At 39.0% G+C, this 17,762-nt stretch overlaps 1 protein-coding gene across 2 annotated transcripts in view; it reads left to right on the forward strand.

The window, feature by feature from the left end:
• The window catches only part of CXADR (CXADR Ig-like cell adhesion molecule), a 73,090-nt gene that overhangs the window by 37,788 nt on the left and 17,540 nt on the right, over nt 1–17,762 (forward strand). Inside the window, exons 4-7 of one of the 2 annotated variants that reach the window (XM_032630955.1) lie at nt 6,319–6,474; nt 7,430–7,552; nt 8,117–8,255; nt 10,711–10,894. In XM_032630955.1, the coding sequence (XP_032486846.1) occupies nt 6,319–6,474; nt 7,430–7,552; nt 8,117–8,255; nt 10,711–10,894 (602 nt within the window). Of the gene's footprint in view, nt 1–6,318; nt 6,475–7,429; nt 7,553–8,116; nt 8,256–10,710; nt 14,953–17,762 lie in introns of those variants that run through there. The other variant, XM_032630954.1, reaches the window with a different exon arrangement.

Raw genomic sequence — 17,762 nt, forward strand, 5'->3', positions numbered from 1 at the left:
AGAAACTCTGAAAGGTACCATTCATAAATATACTTCTAAAATCTTATCATGGTAGGCTTTACCCAAAAGTACAATGGCTGCCATGTAGAAAATCTCAACTGTCTATCACTATTCAGTGACAGTAAATTCCCCTGCGACCTAAGGTGCCAGGTTTGGGGGACACTTGGGCACCCACTTTATGTAGGAAATGCTGGTTGCTGGAATCACCTGCCATACCCCTGGAAATAACTAATCTGGACAACTCCCCCACCGTCCCACCCCCCCACCTCAACTTCTACCTTTCGTTCCTTTTGTTTTAGAAACTGAGCAGAGAGCTTAAGTCCATTGGGTTCCAGACTCATCCTGAGTAGCATACTTTTCTAAAGAATGAATATCAGAGCAGGTAGAGATTAGGAATAAGAATGCAGATTTCTTTGCACCCCAATGGCAACTCCAGGGGTTGTCTTGGTTGGTAAGGCAGTCTTCTGGCAACATCACTGAAGGGGGCACACAAGGGGGTCCTGGTAAAGGGCACTCCATGCTAAATGGAGCTCATTCAGAATATGTCTGTGGTATGAAAGCAAGTGAACCTGAACAAGGAACCAGAAAAAGGAATATGGTAACATTGGAAATTCTAGCCTTTTGTGTCTACATTCAGCGAACATGGAGTTGCCTTTCTTTTTTATAAATATGAAAGCAAGTAAAGTTTAATAATTTGTCTGAACTCTTAGCCCAGGCATACCTGGAATTATAACCCTGAGTATATCTTCTTTAAGTACTGCTCTTCAGGAAGCACTGAGTTAGGATATATATGAAAATTTAACTAGTTCATGCTGTACCAAGCAGACTATACATATTTATCAGAATTATTTATTGTGAAATCCCTGTCTGAGGGGGACAGGTACGCTGGGAGGAATGCGATTGACACATGTTCCCAGAAGAGGTATGGACAGGCACTGTGTGTGTGAGTGTGTGTGAGAGGGAAAGAGAGAGAGAGGTCCCTTAGGAACAGGCTCTGGCCGGGCACACTGAGGCAGCAGCCATGGCTGTCGGGCAGGAGGGATGGCCTTTTACATTAAACCTCACACCCCTCACATCTTATTCCTCAGCCTAGATCTGTGGGAAGCATTGAGACAGTAGCTCCTTTTGTTAGCTCCGTGGGGCATCACCATGGCCAAGCAAACCCTGAAGTCAAATCAGGGATGGAGAGAGGGATTAAAATGAGGGGTAGGGGAGAATGGGGGCAGTGCTTGCTGAAGGGAAGTGGGGATGACTAATCCTCTGGCCTGGCGAGGCTGTCTCAGAGCCAGAGGAGAATTTCTTTGTCTCTTCCATGTTTCCAGGTGAGTCATGACCACTGTGGGAGAAAACATTAGAAGTTTCTCTTGAAAGTGAGAGCTGGACAGAAGCCTAATTTGCTCACTTTTTTCTGAAAATCCTGCTTAGACAATCTGGAGGAAAGATTAAATAAAGTGCCCTCTAGGGACCAGACTGAATGGCAGTCCAGTGGAGCTCTTGCTTGGTTCACTGTCAGAGGCTCTCCCTGATACTTTGATTCGTTTGTGGGAAACCTGAAGATGCCACCATGGTGTTCACGGAGTAATGAAAGCTCGTTTGGTGAGCCGTGGGCGCTGTGTGGACCGTTAGCTGCCTCGGTGTGAGGGGTGGTATGTTGCTATCCCTCGCTCCATTGCTGAGGCCCACCCTGCTCTTTCAGACACACCAGACGTATATGTGGATGCAACTCAGGCAAGAAACTGGACAGGGGTGATGATAACAAAGGGAATTGACAGAGGGTTAATATGGTGGCCACACATTACCAGCACCTTCCCTGAGAACTCTGAAAAAGCCTATTATTGAGACCTTTCGGTATAAATAGACTGGGTTGTTTTGCAGAGGAGAGCACGCACAGGTTAACTTTCCCTCGTGTGTGTATATGGTGCGCTCAGACTGCACCCACATCACAAGAACACGTGGCAACAGCATGTGTGGGGACTCAGTCAACACTGGTATTTTTTTTTCAACTTTTTATTCTGAAATAATTTTAGTTTTACAGAAAAGTTGCAAAAATACCAGAAAGTTCCTGAGAGTATACCCATAACCTAATTTTTCCTAATGTTAACATTTTATAAAATCATAGTACAACTACCAAAAGCAAGAGATTAATGTTGGGACAATAATATTAACTACAGGCCTAATTTGAATTCCACAGCCTCCTGTTAATGCCTTTTTGTGCTGGGGTCAAATCTAAGATCCCTGCTGCATTGACGTCTGTAGTCTCCAGTTAATGTCAGGGGGCACATGATGTCCTGTCTTATTGTTAACCATGATCACTTGGTTTCAGTTTTATCTGATAGGTTTCTCTGCTATAAAATTACTACTTTAAAAAAAAATTACTACTTTTCCCTCTGGGATTAAAAAATTATCGCATGTTGGTGGGAATGTAAATTGATACAACCACTATGGAGAACAGTATGGAGGTTCCTTAAAAAACTAAAAATAGAACCACCATACGACCCAGCAATCCCACTACTGGGCATATATATACCCCGAGAAAACCATAATTCAAAAAGAGTCATGTACCACAGGGTTCATTGCAGCACTATTTACAATAGCCAGGACATGGAAGCAACCTAAGTGTCCATCAACAGATGAATGGATAAAGAAGATGTGGCACATATATACAGTGGAATATTACTTGGCCATAAAAAGAAACGAAATTGAGTTATTTGTATGAGGTGGATGGACCTAGAGTCTGTCATACAGAGTGAAGTAAGTCAGAAAGAGAAAAACAAATACCGTATGCTAACACATATATATGGAATCTAAAAAAAAAAAGAAATGGTTCTGATGAACCTAGGGATAGGACAGGAATAAAGACGCATAGAGAATGGACTTGAGGACACGGGGAGGGGGAAGGGTGAGCTGGGACGAAGTGAGAGAGTAACATGGACATATATACACTACCAAATGTAAAATAGCTAGTGGGAAGCAGCCGCATAGCACAGGGAGATCAGCTCGGTGCTTTGTGACTACCTAGAGCGGTGAGATAGGGAGGGTGGGAGGGAGACGCAAGAGGGAAGAGATATGGGGATATATGTATACATATAGCTGATTCACTTTGTTCTACCACAGAAACCAACACAACATTGTAAAGCAATTATACTCCAGTAAAGATGTTTAAAAAAAAAAAAAAAATCACAGTGGGGGAACCACTTTGAGACTATGCAAATATCTTGTTTCTCCTCAAACTTTTGCCCATTGATTTTTACCATCTATGCACGGATTTTGCCAGGAGTCAAGGTATTTTGAACTAAGCAAAAATATTCCTATATGGATGACATGATGATCAAAGCATATTCTGTCCCAAGTAGAGATTTAGAGTGTTTCCTATAGACTGAGGCAGTGAGCCACTAGCATGGAGGGATGATGATACAATACACAGATGGAGCACAGCATTGCTAAATCGGTGGGACGCTGACCGAATACAAGTTGACAGCCATGTACCCTTAACTGAGAAGGACTTTTTATTAGCTCTGCTAATGATCATGGTGGTACATGTTCTGAGGACAATAGCTAGATATCCTGGAGCCCCAGACCAAAGAAACCTTAGCGGGTAAGACTTTATTTTTGTTCCTTTTGTGGTTTCATCTTTCTTTCAATTCAGCTAAGTGCCGTGGATTAGGAGTTTGTCTTCCTGGCTTTGTAATGCTGGGCTGGCATGTAAAAGACTTGCACTTTCTCCACCCAGCGGAAAGCAGGCAGCCGGTCCTAAGCACCGCTCAGAACCAGTGCTGGTAAAAATCTCGTTCTGCTGTGCATAGAGTATGTTGAAATCTCAAACTCAGTGGGACGCTGATTTCCTGAGCAGCCACTTTAAACAACTGCCTGTTATTGGAGATGTTTGGGGAGGGGACATTTTTCAGTAGAAGAGAAGAAGGGTTAGGGTTAGAACGCTGTATTACCAATAGAAGTTTGATGTCCAAAGCATTGCTTCAGTATCTCACCTACTGCTAGTTTGTGTAATAAAGGATTTATTGGTAGGTTGAAGAAATGGAGAACAAGGCTCATTTTGTTGAAGACTCAGAGGATGAGATAATGCGCAAAACTGATTCAAAAGTCCAGTTGATGTAATGTCCAGGGCAACTGATCAGTCTGAAAAAGAAAGAGATTTGCTTAGGAAAGTCAACAACGCAGTTAAATGCATCTGTTGATCCTTACTAAAAAGTATAAGTAGTAACAAAGGGGAGAAATCCAATTAAGTTTAAGAATTACCAGGAAATGTGTGAAGTGAGATCATGATTGACAACCCACTGCGTATGACAGACCGTGTCAGCCAGTTTGGAAAACAGTTTGACACTTTCTTATAGAGATAAACATTTACTTACCTGGTATGAAAAAGGAAAACATATACCACTATTTACAAGCAGTGTTGTTCAAACTGTTCACGTAGTGCCAAACTGTAAAACCCATTCACATTTATTCTTAGTAGTGAAAGAATAAAAGCCCACCCAGGACTTGAAAGAATTAAAATCAGAAAAACAGAAGAAAAGCAGTCCTGCCATTTATCAGGTTGGGAAGAGAGATGCAAATAGAGCCAGGTACAGGGTTTATGGGGAATGTTGCTCTCCAAGGTCGTGGGATGCTGGGAAACTATAGCCTACTGCTGTCTCCTCATTGCTGCCCCCAGACCCACTTTGCACTACTCATCCTTTACTGGGGGTACTCAGGTTGCTAAATGACCCTCGTCTCCAGTTTAATCCCCGCTTCTCCTAATCCTGCCTCAGAAATGGCATCAGATTCAGAACTGATCTCTGCTTTTAGAAGACTCTTCTCAGAACCTTCAGAATCCCTCTCTCCCTTGTCCCAGCTCCTCATAGCACCTCCTCGCCAGTCAGTCTGATTTCCACAGACTTCACACCTGCTCCTGGCCAGTTTAGCTAATTAGGCTTTAACAGTAGCCCCAAGACAGGAAACAGTGTGCATCAATACCTGAATGAACAAGCGATGGGATACAACTCGGTAGTAAGAAAGAACGGACCACTGATATATATATACAACAACATAGATCAATTGGATCAGTCTTAAAAAAGCCTGACGATGAATAAAAGAAGTAAAAGCGCATAATGTATTTTTCCATTTATAGGACTCATGAAGCAGCAGAAGTAATCTATAGCAATAGAAATCTGATCAGCGGCTGTCTGGGACCCGTTTGTGCAGTGAGATCAACTGCAGTCAACTTGAGGGAAATTGCTTGGGAGAGGATTGGAGTGGTGCTTAGTGTTGAAAGTGATCAGCTTGCATGATTAAAATGTGTTAATTTTATTGTATGTGTATTATGCCTTAATGCAGTTCAGCAAGAGAGTCTGAACTGCCAGGGTGTTAACCTAGTGTTCAGGTGGGTTTCACGTAATGGAGTTAGACCTGGAATATAACCTCAGATCTGCCTTTTTATAACACTGCTCTCTGGGTGTTTTTGGATTGCTGTAAATGTGGAAAATAATTGGTCCTTCCTGTACTAAGTGAATTGTCCCTCCTATCAGCATAATTTATCGTCAACCCCCTGATTGTTGGGTTAACAGCACACAGAGAGGGTTGTGACAATGCATATACTCCCAGAGGACTACATGTCACCCTCCAAGTAGAAGAATAGGTTGGGAATGGGGGGGTGGGGGGGAAGAAGCTTCCTTGGGTCTGAAGTAGCCCAGCCCGCATCATCCTTGCTTTTTTTTTTTTTTTTTTTTTTTTAAATTTATTTATTCATTTATTTATTTTTGGCTGTGTTGGGTCTTCGTTTCTGTGCGAGGGCTTTCTCTAGTTGTGGCAAGCGGGGGTCACTCTTCATCGCGGTGCGCGGGCCTCTCACTGTCGCGGCCTCTCTTGCTGCGGAGCACAGGCTCCAGACGCGCAGAGCTCAGTATTTGTAGCTCACGGGCCCAGCTGCTCCGTGGCACGTGGGATCTTCCCAGACCAGGGCTTGAACCCGTGTCCCCTGCATTGGCAGGCAGACTCTCAACCACTGCGCCACCAGGGAAGCCCCATCCTTGCTTTTTTCACATGTGCCCCATGGGATGGAGGGGCACAGAGCCGCACCTGAGATGCTGCCTGGCCCTGTGCAGTGGCTGCTTGCCTGAGCTCATTCTTGCCTGTTTTGTGCTGGATCAAGCTGAGTAAACTGGCGTTGGCAACCTATTGTAGTCTTTCAGTCTTGTCCACTCTGAACCCAGGACCCCCTGCTATTGAGTTAGTGGTTGTGTGACATGCTGTGTGTTTAAGTAATCATTAGAAACACACATTCTGTTCTCTTGTATAAAGTTATAACTTATTTTCTTTTCTCAGTTAAGCCTTCGGGTATAAGATGTTACATTGATGGATCAGAAGAAATTGGAAGTGACTTTAAACTAAAATGTGAACCGAAAGAAGGTTCACTCCCATTACGATATGAATGGCAAAAATTGTCCAACTCACAGAAACTGCCAACCTCATGGTTACCAGGTACTGCTGCTGATGCACTTTGAATCGTGTGCCATTGATTTAGACTTAAGTCTAGTAGGGTTTGTGCATGTAAGTGTATATTTTTTAATCCCCAGATACCTTCCCTTTTCTAGACAGAGCAATCAGGATTCTGTGGGAATTAGTCAGTGTTTTATAATGACAACTTGGTGTCATGTAGTATAAGTGAAGAGATATTTTTATAATGATCACCATTTAGGATATTATAATTGGTTTCTTTGTTGTATATTTTTTAATTGATGGTAATATTGATGGAAACTGTTCATTATCATAAATCAGTGGTTAAGTTACAGCAAGAGTTGGATCTTGAGTGTTTTGCCTGGGTTCGTGTTGAAGATACGGTTATTTAACCATGGCATGTCTGTTAAAACAACAAAACAACAGCTGTGACTAACCAACAAGATTCAAATTGGTTAAATCTGATTACTCATCTGTATGTTATAATTAACCTGTTACTCAAACTGGTTACCATGCTCCACCCTCCTCCCTCCCACCCCACCCCGCTTTTAAGCAGGATCTCTCTCCACCTCTGTTTTTCAAACCAAGAGGCTGAACAATACGACCCCCTCTCACTTTCTTTCATGTTTCTTCTGTCTGGGGGGATGACATACATTTTGTAAATCTTACTGCTGCACCTAAGAGCCTTTGTGGCACAGAATGTTTTTTATAGTCAATGTGGCTCTGCTTCAGCAGAGACTCTCTGTGCCTGGCTGAAGGGGTCATGATTACCTTGGCTTTGACATAAATGAACTAGAGGCACAGTCGTTTGCATCCCGGAGACATGCACGTGTCTTCCCAAGTTTGTTCTGTATGTAGCTCCAGTTTGTCTCACTTTTACCTGGAATTGTCAACCAAGTAGAGTTTGCTTTTACTAAAAACTCAGCAATATGTTACTATAAGAATGGGTTTTGCTCCCTTACCCCCTTTCTTCTCACAGAAATGACTTCACCTGTTATATCTGTAAAAAATGCCACTACCGAATACTCCGGGACATACAGTTGTACAGTCAAAAACAGAGTGGGCTCTGATCAATGCCTGCTACGCCTGGATGTTGTTCCTCGTAAGTTATCTTCTTTCTGCTGTGATAGTGTTATCTTTATACAGCCTCCTTTGGTGCCATCAGTGAGTGTGGGTATTAAGGGCAAGGGGATGCTAACTTTGAGCAAAGCACCCTGTGGCTTGTTTGCTAGCTTTTCTAAGTCATGGAAAGAAAAAAAGTACTATACTTTATTAATAAAACCTTCTTTTTTATTGTAGTGACATTAAAGAGGCAAGAGTTGTCAAATTGACTCTTGTACCATATTTAGCCAATGTCAGTGACGACAAGCTTTTTAGAACATTCTTATATGCCAACCAAGATAGCTGTGAATATTAAAATCTTTTAGAGTGGTTTCATTCTTTTATCCTTGAAATAGCTTACACAGTTCAGAAGAAAGTTCTTTTAGTGGATTTTCCCACAGACCAGAAAAAAAGCTAACTAATTTGTCTCTTAACGTTAGTATATGCGATGAAATCAATGTCATTATGTATCCTTACTTTCAAAATGACTAGATGGAAGTTTTTTTTGTTTTTTTGTTTTGCTTTTTTTAATATTAATTATTTTCTTATTAACATTTTATTCTAGCTTCAAATAGAGCTGGGACAATTGCAGGAGCTGTTATAGGAACTTTGCTTGCGCTAGTGCTCATTGGTCTTATCATCTTTTGCTGTCATAAAAAGCGCAGAGAAGAAAAATACGAAAAGGAAGTTCATCATGATATCAGGTAATTAAGTGACACAGGAGTTGACTGACGTATACTCTATTATGTCACTAAAGCATTAATTCTCTTAACCATCTGAAGCATTTGCCCCTATGAGAATTGGATGAAAGCTATAGCTCTTCCCCTCAACATATTTGAAAGCTTTTACTTATTTCAAGTGTGTGGAGCCAACCAACCTACACTGTGCCCTCCTCCCCGTTTTGGGCTCTACGTTAAGAACCATTGCAAAATGCTTTTCTCAAGACTGTCTACCTTCTCCCAATAAAGTACAGGCATGAAACAGCAAAGGAAACCATAAACAAGATGAAAAGACAACCCTCAGTATGGTAGAAAATATTTGCAAATGAAGCAACTGACAAAAGATTAATCTCCAAAATATACAAACAGCTTATGCAGCTTAATATCAAAAAAACAAACAGCCCAATCCAGAAATAGGCGGAAGACCTAAATAGACATTTTTCCAAAGACATACAGATGGCCAAGAAACACATGAAAAGATGCTCAACATCACAAATCATTAGAGAAATGCAAATCAAAACCACAATGAGGTATCACCTCATGGTCAGAATGGCCATCATCAAAAAAATCTATAAGCAATAAATGCTGGAGAGAGTGTGGAGAAAAGGGAACCCTCATGCACTGCTGGTGGGAATGTAAATAGACATAGCCAGTATGGAGAACAGTATGGAGGTTCCTTAAAAAACTAAAAATAGAACTACCATATGACCCAACAATCCCACTACTGGGCATATACCCTGAGAAAACCGTAATTCAAAAGGAGTCATGTACCAAAATAATAATTGCAGCTCTCTTTACAATAGCCAGGACATGGAAGCAACCTAAGTGTCCATTAACAGATGGATGGATAAAGAAGATGTGGCACATGTATACAATGGAATATTAGCCATAAAAAGAAACGAAACTGAGTTATTTATAGTGAGGTGGATGGACCTAGAGTCTGTCATACAGAGTGAAGTAAGTCAGAAAGAGAAAAACAAATACTGTATGCTAACACATATATGTGGAACAACAAAAACAACAACAACAAAAGGTTCTGAAGAACCTAGGGGCAGGACAGGAATAAAGACGCAGATGTAGAGAATGGACTTGAGGACACAGAGGGGGAAGGGTAAGCTGAGAGGAAGTGAGAGAGTAGCACGGGCATATATACACTACCAAATACAAGACACCTAGTAAGAAGCAGCTGCATGGCACAGGGAGATCAGCTGAAAGCTTTGTGACGACCTAGAGGGGTGTGACAGGGAGGGTGGGAGGGAGGCTCAAGAGGGAGAGGATATGGGAATATATGTATACATATAGCTGATTCCCTTTGTTGTACAGCAGAAACTAACATAACGTTGTAAAACAATTATACTCCAATAAAGATGTGAAAGAAAAAAAAAGTACAGGCATAAAGTTTTCAAAAAATGGAGATGTTGGGCTTCCCTGGTGGCGCAGTGGTTGAGAGTCCGCCTGCCGATCAGGGGACGCGGGTTCGTGCCCCGGTCCGGGAAGATCCCACATGCCGTGGAGCGGCTGGGCCCGTGAGCCATGGCCGCTGAGCCTGCACGTCCGGAGCCTGTGCTCCGCAATGGGAGAGGCCACAACGGTGAGAGGCCCGCATACCGCAAGAAAATAAAATAAATAACAATTCCATGCTCTGTAGATTAGCTGTATAGAAAAATCAAACCTTAACATCTCCATTTTCTTTTTTTTTTTTAAAGATCTGATTGTATCAAGTGACATAGGTAGTTAATAGAACTATGGGTAATGTGAGTTTATTTTATTTTTTAAATATTCTAAACCAGTAGATCTTAACTAGAAGTACACATTGGATTATAGGACTTGTAAAAATAACATATGACCAAAGTAACACCCAGAAAATTGACATTTGGTGGGTCTGGGCACTTTTATTTTTTAAATGCACAGAAGTAACTCAGATATATATTCTATGTCAGTGCTTAGTGTGAAAATTCTTATGCCTAATTCTCAGTTTTTGCAAACTTCAGTCTGCTAAGTTTTCAGCTAAAGTCTTAGATGAGTAACTTTCATAATAAAAAGGATATTTTGTCTTGTTCTTTTTTTGGTAGAAATATCTGCAAGTGTTAGTGCTTTATTGACTATAGAGTGTTACATGACTGTAACCAGGTTATCTTGATCAGTGATACTAGAATATGAAAATATTTGAAGTTTGTTCTTTGCAAGACAGCATTATAGAATAGCACATTTTTGTAAAAAACACATTTCATTGTGAAGATAGAAACTGTAAATGATAAATTTGGCACAGATACACAGTTATGACATTAGGCCTTACTGTGCTTGTTTTTTGTGTGTCACACACGATTTTATGTACTTAATGCTTAAATAGAGGCTCTTCCCTACCCATGATTCATAGCTTACATATTGTAGGTTTTTAGAAATTTGTTCTTTGAACGTGTATTTGGATCTTTATTTCTAGGGAAGACGTGCCTCCTCCAAAGAGCCGTACGTCCACTGCCAGAAGCTACCTCGGCAGCAATCATTCATCCCTGGGATCCATGTCCCCTTCCAACATGGAAGGGTATTCCAAGACTCAGTATAACCAAGTGCCAAGCGAAGACTTCGAGCGTGATCCTCAGAGTGTGACGCTCCCAACTGCTAAGGTAGCTGCCCCTAATCTCAGTAGGATGGGAGCGGTGCCCGTGATGATTCCAGCACAGAGCAAGGACGGGTCCATAGTATAGAGCCTCTGTACCCTTCATCTGTGCTCTCCTCTTGAGATGTGAACACCTGTTTTAATTTTTGCTACCAGCCTCAAAAAAACCATATGTATATATGGTTAACCAAAAACTAAGAATAATACTTCAAAAAGTTTTGTTTGGTTATATTGAAATAGTAAAGGCATTAAAGTTCTAAGGACAAATTCACCATCTAAATAATATTTCCTTTAAGAGCTTGACTTTATAGGTTTCTGACTATCAATACTTAAGTCAGCTGTGGCACTTTGAATATGAAATCATAGGTGAAGAAATAAATTGGTGAACTTACATGCATACCAAGTTGATACTTGAATCATCTGAAAGTGGTACTTTATAATTTCTGTTATTTTTATATTGCTTTTTTCAATTAATTTATGACCCCCACCCCCTGCCAAAATTGGTAAAGAAAGATTCATGGCAAAAATACTTACGTAGATTTATGTTTGTTTTTGTTTTTGCTTCTTTGAAAACTCTAAATGTGTTTGACGAGTCTCTAATAACTAGAAAACACTACTAGAAGTCACTAGTTCTGAGTAATTCATAAACCTTGTATATGAAATGACTTAAGTATTTAATTGCTAGATTGCTGTGGGCAGCAGGGACGTAGTAAGCTCTTTTGTATGCTAAAATAAAGGAGCATTTATCTGATTCATTGAGAAAATTTGCTGTCAGCTACATATATCGATGACACTAGTTGGTGCAGTTGTGAGGATGAATTTTGTTGATTAATGTTCCAATGCCCTGAGGCCTGTGGTGGTCTTCAGAACAGTGACGTGCTATCAAGGAAGTGTAGTATTTTGCAATTCCCAAGTAAATGCTTGTCCTCAACTTTAGGTGATATTTTTCTAAAAAGAAAAAATTATAACTCATTTATTATTTGACAGTTACAGATTGTAATTCCGTAATTATTGGTTCTAAATTTTTATTTTTATTTTCCTGGTTCAGTGTTTTGTTTTTGTGATGGTGTTGTACATTATATGTTCTAGAAATGTAGTCTTAAATTACCCTCTTGAATGCAATTCCTGCAGGATACTTTCTTCACAGACTTAGAATGATGAAATACACTTTAAACTAGTAAGTGTCCTCTATCAATTCTGTGTTTCAGATTTGGGAGGATGTACAGTTGCTATTGTATGGCCAGCATGTCTTGTGTAGTTGCAGAAAATCAAGCTGAGCTTTGAAAAGTTTGTCTTAGTTTTGTGGAAGTGACTTAATCTTAAAAAAAAAAGAAAAAAAAAAGAAATGAAAAGGAATAAAAGGAATACTCCTACCTGCCAAATGTGTTAAGTACTGTTTTAGTAGATGAAAGTGAATTTATTGTATTTTCCTTAAGATTGTGAGGGAGTGTGGATTGAGTAGAATGAGCCACCAGTTTCTTCATAGTAATACGGTCTGCAGTAAATTATTTCACTAGCTCTGATACCTTTTCCCTAGATTTTAGTAGGGAGTTGGTTTCTTTTCATCTCTTTGGGTGCTGTGGTGGTAAATGCTACATTATAAATTAATGTTGGAATGACTTTATGATTAGGCAGAGTATTGTATACACTTTTTAATGGTAAATTGAAGCTGAATGTGTAATGGATTCGTGTATAGTTTTACATATTTGGAAGCATTTTAAAAATAGGTTTTTAACATTACATAATATTGCTTTTACTCTTGTGTTAACGTTTTCATCTGTGCCTTTTGGGTAATTTAGTTTTTATTATGAATTTCTGGTGCCTATGAGCTAGCTATCGCCTGAAAGGTGCTTAGAGGTGAAGGTACTGTTCCTAAAAATGCATCACTGTGATACCGTTCTATCCTCATACTTTCAGTCTTGCCTCTTTTCTGATCTTTCTGGATGCAAGTTAACTGATTGTGTTACTCATAAAGTTTTTAAAATTTCAACATCCCCTACACTCTTTTGACTGTGTTTCTGATTTTATAATAACTGTTTTTGAATACTAGGCCTCTGGTCTGTTTCATATGAATAAAATTTACGATATTATAAAAATAAATAGCAGAGCACAGACATTACTAATAAAAATTTTGGTCCTTTCTAGTCCCAGTTTTCATATAATGAAAATTATGCTATCAATCTAAGTAGAAATTACTACAAAAGGTGGACATATGTAAGGCTTTCCTTTCCTTAGACTTCATAGTTAGTCTAGGATTTGGTTATAAGTAAATCGGAATCTCTTCCAGAAATGCTTCCTTCCAGGTCAGGGTCATTAACAGCTACAGCCTGAGAAACAAGCTTGGAAAAAAAAACCTACTGTTGTGACCTGAAGAGACCTACTGGATGTGGTTGAGTTTAGAGGACAGAACTCAGTTTTAGGTTTATGTCTCCAGCTACTCATTGTAAATTTCAGTGAATCCAAAAGTCAAATAGTACTGATAACTTCCTAAATAATTCTCAGTGGTAGTTTCTGGTGGACTAGAGATCAAGTATTTGTTCTAGAATTACTATTGGTAATCATCAAGCAAGTCAACAAAAAATTGTTATTCAAGCATTTCCACTAGTAGCCAAACATCAGTCAAGGACGGCACTGAACCTCCAAAGCAAAACTCTTCCATTCTACTTTATACCTAAGAGACTTGACACCATCTTTCTGAGTTATGCAGGATAACTTCAAAAGAAATATCATAGAGGATGTAATTCTGTGCTTTGCATATGTAGATTACAGGTTTCTTTTTCTTATGGCAACCTTACTAATATTTCCCTGTTAGAAGGCCAAAAACAAAAACCTTATTGATAAACGGGCCAAATTACTTTTTTAAATTTGGGCTATCTGCCGGGAAGTTGTTACAATGGAAACACAGACTGTGTCTTAGGGGGAGGTTAATTCAAGAAACACAATTAGATTATCGGTATGAATTAATACCTGGTTTTTATTGAAAAGATAATTTTTAGGATTGAGTTCTGGAAATTTGGAGCAAGTGAAGGGGCAAATAAACATTTTGATTAAATATGAAAAGAACTCATTGCATGAAGTTGGATGTCAAATTCTGTAATGTTTGGCTTCTTAACTATTCTCTGTCTTTCTGTGTGCGTGCAGCATGTAAATCTGAAGTTATATGAACGTTTAAAGTTTTTTTTTCTAATCTTGTTTCATCTCCACAGTGTTTAGGGCTTTCAGATGCCTTATTCCAGTGTGAACAGAAAAGTCCTTATTTTTTGTGGTTACTGCTTTGATGTGTCATGTGAGGAGTAGTTTGTAGAAAATGTTGGCATACTTTTAACTTTTTAGTGGCTTGTGACATTATATATTATATATATGTATATATATAGCTTTATAATATTCCTGTGTTTAGTAGTATAAATGTTCTGGGCAAGTTTTCATATTTCAAATGCCTTTGGATATTCTTGCAATACAGGCAACGTGTTCTGTAGTTAGATTTTTTTTACTCATTTGACACTAAAATGGTCTATAACCGAGCACAAATTCTACCTAATAGAAGCAGGAAAGAATAATAAATAAACTGATGAATTGTGGTTCTGTTTATCTTATGGATGGTAACACCAGCGAATATTGGCTGCATCTGGCTTCTCACTGTTTATTAAAATCCAGTTTTATAAAATACCCTATTTTGTAATTTCAGAGTGTGGTGTGAATATCAGTTGGATTTGGTTTTGACCCTGAACACTAAAAGCTCCAAAGAACTCTGTTTTCTACTAACTTAATGACACAAGTGTTAAGAGAACCACAATTCACTGATTTTCATCCCTAACTGTGGATTTCTGTGACAAATACACTTCTACTACTGAGAAGTAATATTTTGACACTTCATATATGCAAGTAGAGAATTGATAGTGTCAGTTTCAAAAATGATTTTTTGTATTTCAAGTTTCTGGCTTAAATATCCAATGGTGCAGATTTTGACATTTGTAAGAACAAAATTTGGTTTAAAAAAAAGCCAAAAACTTGCTCTGGTTTTGTGACCTTGTGTACCTTTAAAAAAAATAAAATCAAGAAAGTAGTTTTCTGCCTCATGGTGTGGCTTCATAAGCTTCATTATACTCTTCCTCCCTGCTTCTCTGAGCCAGGGTTTCCTTCTCCCCTCTCCTTTGCATCTTTTATTAAACAAAGTAAAGATCAGAACAATAACATCAATGAAAACATATCAAACATATTTATAGAAATTTCTCCAGTCCTGTGCATCTATATGACAGTAAATAACATAATGTATTTGGGGTTGAAACCTCCAAAGTTCTGTTATCGTGTCACAATTTACAGCGTAAATTCAAGAGTTTTTCAGATGAATTAAAAATGCGCGTACATATATGTATTAAATACATCTAGTTATACTTTAAAGCTATTTTCATTGACTCAATGTTGATTTCAGAAAAAAAACAGGATGGGGTTAGCAGTGCTTTTGTAAGAAGGTATTTTGAGAAATATTTTGTTTATACTACAGTTTCTCAACCTTGGCACTTTTAACATTTTGGGATGGATGATTCTTGGTTGTGGGAGACATCCTGTGCATTGCAGGATGTTTAGTAGCATCGCTGGCCTTTACCTACTAGGTGCCAGTAGCTCTTGCCCTCCTTCCTCCAGATGTGACAACCAAAAATGTCTCCAGTGTTGCCAAATAGCCACTGGGGTGGGGGGCAAAACTGCCCCTAGTTGAGAACCAGTGGTTTATACTAATGTGAAGTTTTCTACTCGGAGGTTAAAAGAAGAGCATAGGCTTTGGAGTCAGACATATCTGAATACCACTTATTACTAGATGCTTTACTTAGCTTCGGTTTCCTGGTGCTTAAAATGGGGATAAAAATACCTACATCACAGGGGATGTTGGAGGATTTTAAAGAGATAGAATTGATATAATGAAAATTCTTTGCATTTGTCCCTGTTTGCTGGGATGCTGATAGTGGTACACAGATTTTCAAAGAAGCAAGATTACAATAAAATACGCTAACAAACTACTAAGTATAATTTAATGCCTTTAATTTAGATCATATTTTAATCATGAAGTTCTAAAGGCCAGATCATATTTCTGGTTAATTAAGTACCAAATGGCAAAACTGTTGAAATTGAGTCAAAATTGAATATGAAACAATCTGTTGTTAAATATTGATAAAAAATGGTTTTAAGTCTATGTCATAAACAAATGTAGTTTCTAAATGCAGTAGAGGCAGCTGAAAAGATCAGGAAGCCAGTGCTAAGAATTCAGCTCAGTGTTTCTTGCTGATATTTCTGCAGTATAAATCAAATGGGATTTGTTGTTTTGTTACTTAAATGATGTTTCTAAATTTTATAACTATTTATAGGAGAAAAAATTGTCCTAAGGTAACTGCAGAAAAAGTAGAATTTCTGAAGTTAATGAAGAACTGAGAAATACATTTCAGTCTAGTTAATCAAGGGCTTGATCAGTATGCTTCTCGTTTCACTGCTGAGCTAGGAAATTCTAACTCTAATGGAGAATGAGAGAGGTGGGAGGAGATACAGGAAATTACAGAGGGAAAAACCTGATGTCAGCCCTCAACAAAGTGCTAGAAGCAGTCGTGATCTTGTCTTTCCCCACGTCATTCATTGTACACAGTCCTAGTGGGTTAGTTGTTTTAAAATGTAAATCTGGTCATATTAAAAACCAGATCATCTTAACCTGACACAGAAGGTCTCTGATGACCATTCTATTTCTCTGTGGTTTATTTTTTACACACCTCTAGGTGCACCTTTGTGATAGCCATACTCCATAGCTAAGAGGCAGTGGTCTCATACCTTTGTGAACATGCAATTTCCTCAGCCAGAGAGGAACCCATCCTTGTTTACCTGACCAGTGCCCTGCAAGTGTCAGTCCAAACTCTGTCTCCTTGGAATCATTTTTCCTATTCTCACCCCTGCCCCTCACTCAAGTTAAATTAGGGGTGCATTTGGGCCCTCTACATTGTATGGGTCTTTATGGCAGAAAAACTTTTTGCATTCTAATTATTTAACATTCTTAATTGACCTCCTTGATGAGTTTGAAGCTGGTTCATTCACCTTTATCCCCAGTTCCTAACTCTGACTTGCATATTGCTCAGTAAATGCTGAATGAATTTTTAGAAGGGAAGTTAGGGGCATCAGGAGCAAGTGTGCATTTATCAAGTGTGTGTCATGTGTTCTGCAAGACAACGGGCCTGCTTTCTTCCAAGAAGGCAGTATCAAGAGAAAAAGGGTGAGTGTGTACGGGTGTTAAGGGAAAATTCTGCACAGGGCTTAAAAAGTTAACTTGCGCAAATAAAGACTGGGTGACCTGACTCAATAGGACCCAACACAGAAACAAACCTAATTATTATGCAACCCTAGAGAAGTGGAGAAGCATTGGAGAAATAAGCTTCTAAAATCCTCCTCAGAGATTCTGGGTAGGTTTGGGGTAAGATCAGTGGCTGTTTCTCTCCCAGGTTATTTCAATAATCATCTAAACTTGGGAACCTCTGAATTGTTTAGGAAACCCTGTGTAGACGACGGGTGTCCATGCTAAGTCACTAGTAGGTAGAATGTTTTTTCTTGGACCTCACAAACTTTCAGAAATATTTGAGTACACCTTTAGTGAGGCCAAAAAACTTACATGCTTAGATATCATTGCCTAATTTGAATATAGTAATATTTCAGAATTTTTAGGGAGACCTACTTTGATAGATAAAACACCATATCTTGGAAGATTTTAATTTTAAAAAAATAACATAATGTCAGTTGTTTTCAAGTCTTTTAAAACGATTAGTCTCCTGAAGAGACTAGTCATTTATAATTAATTCTGTGTATAATTGTATTAGTTTGCTAGGGCTACCATAACAAAGTACCACAAA

The sequence above is a fragment of the Phocoena sinus genome, chromosome 4, assembly GCF_008692025.1.
Source record: "Phocoena sinus isolate mPhoSin1 chromosome 4, mPhoSin1.pri, whole genome shotgun sequence".
In the NCBI taxonomy this organism is placed as follows: Eukaryota; Metazoa; Chordata; class Mammalia; order Artiodactyla; family Phocoenidae; genus Phocoena; species Phocoena sinus.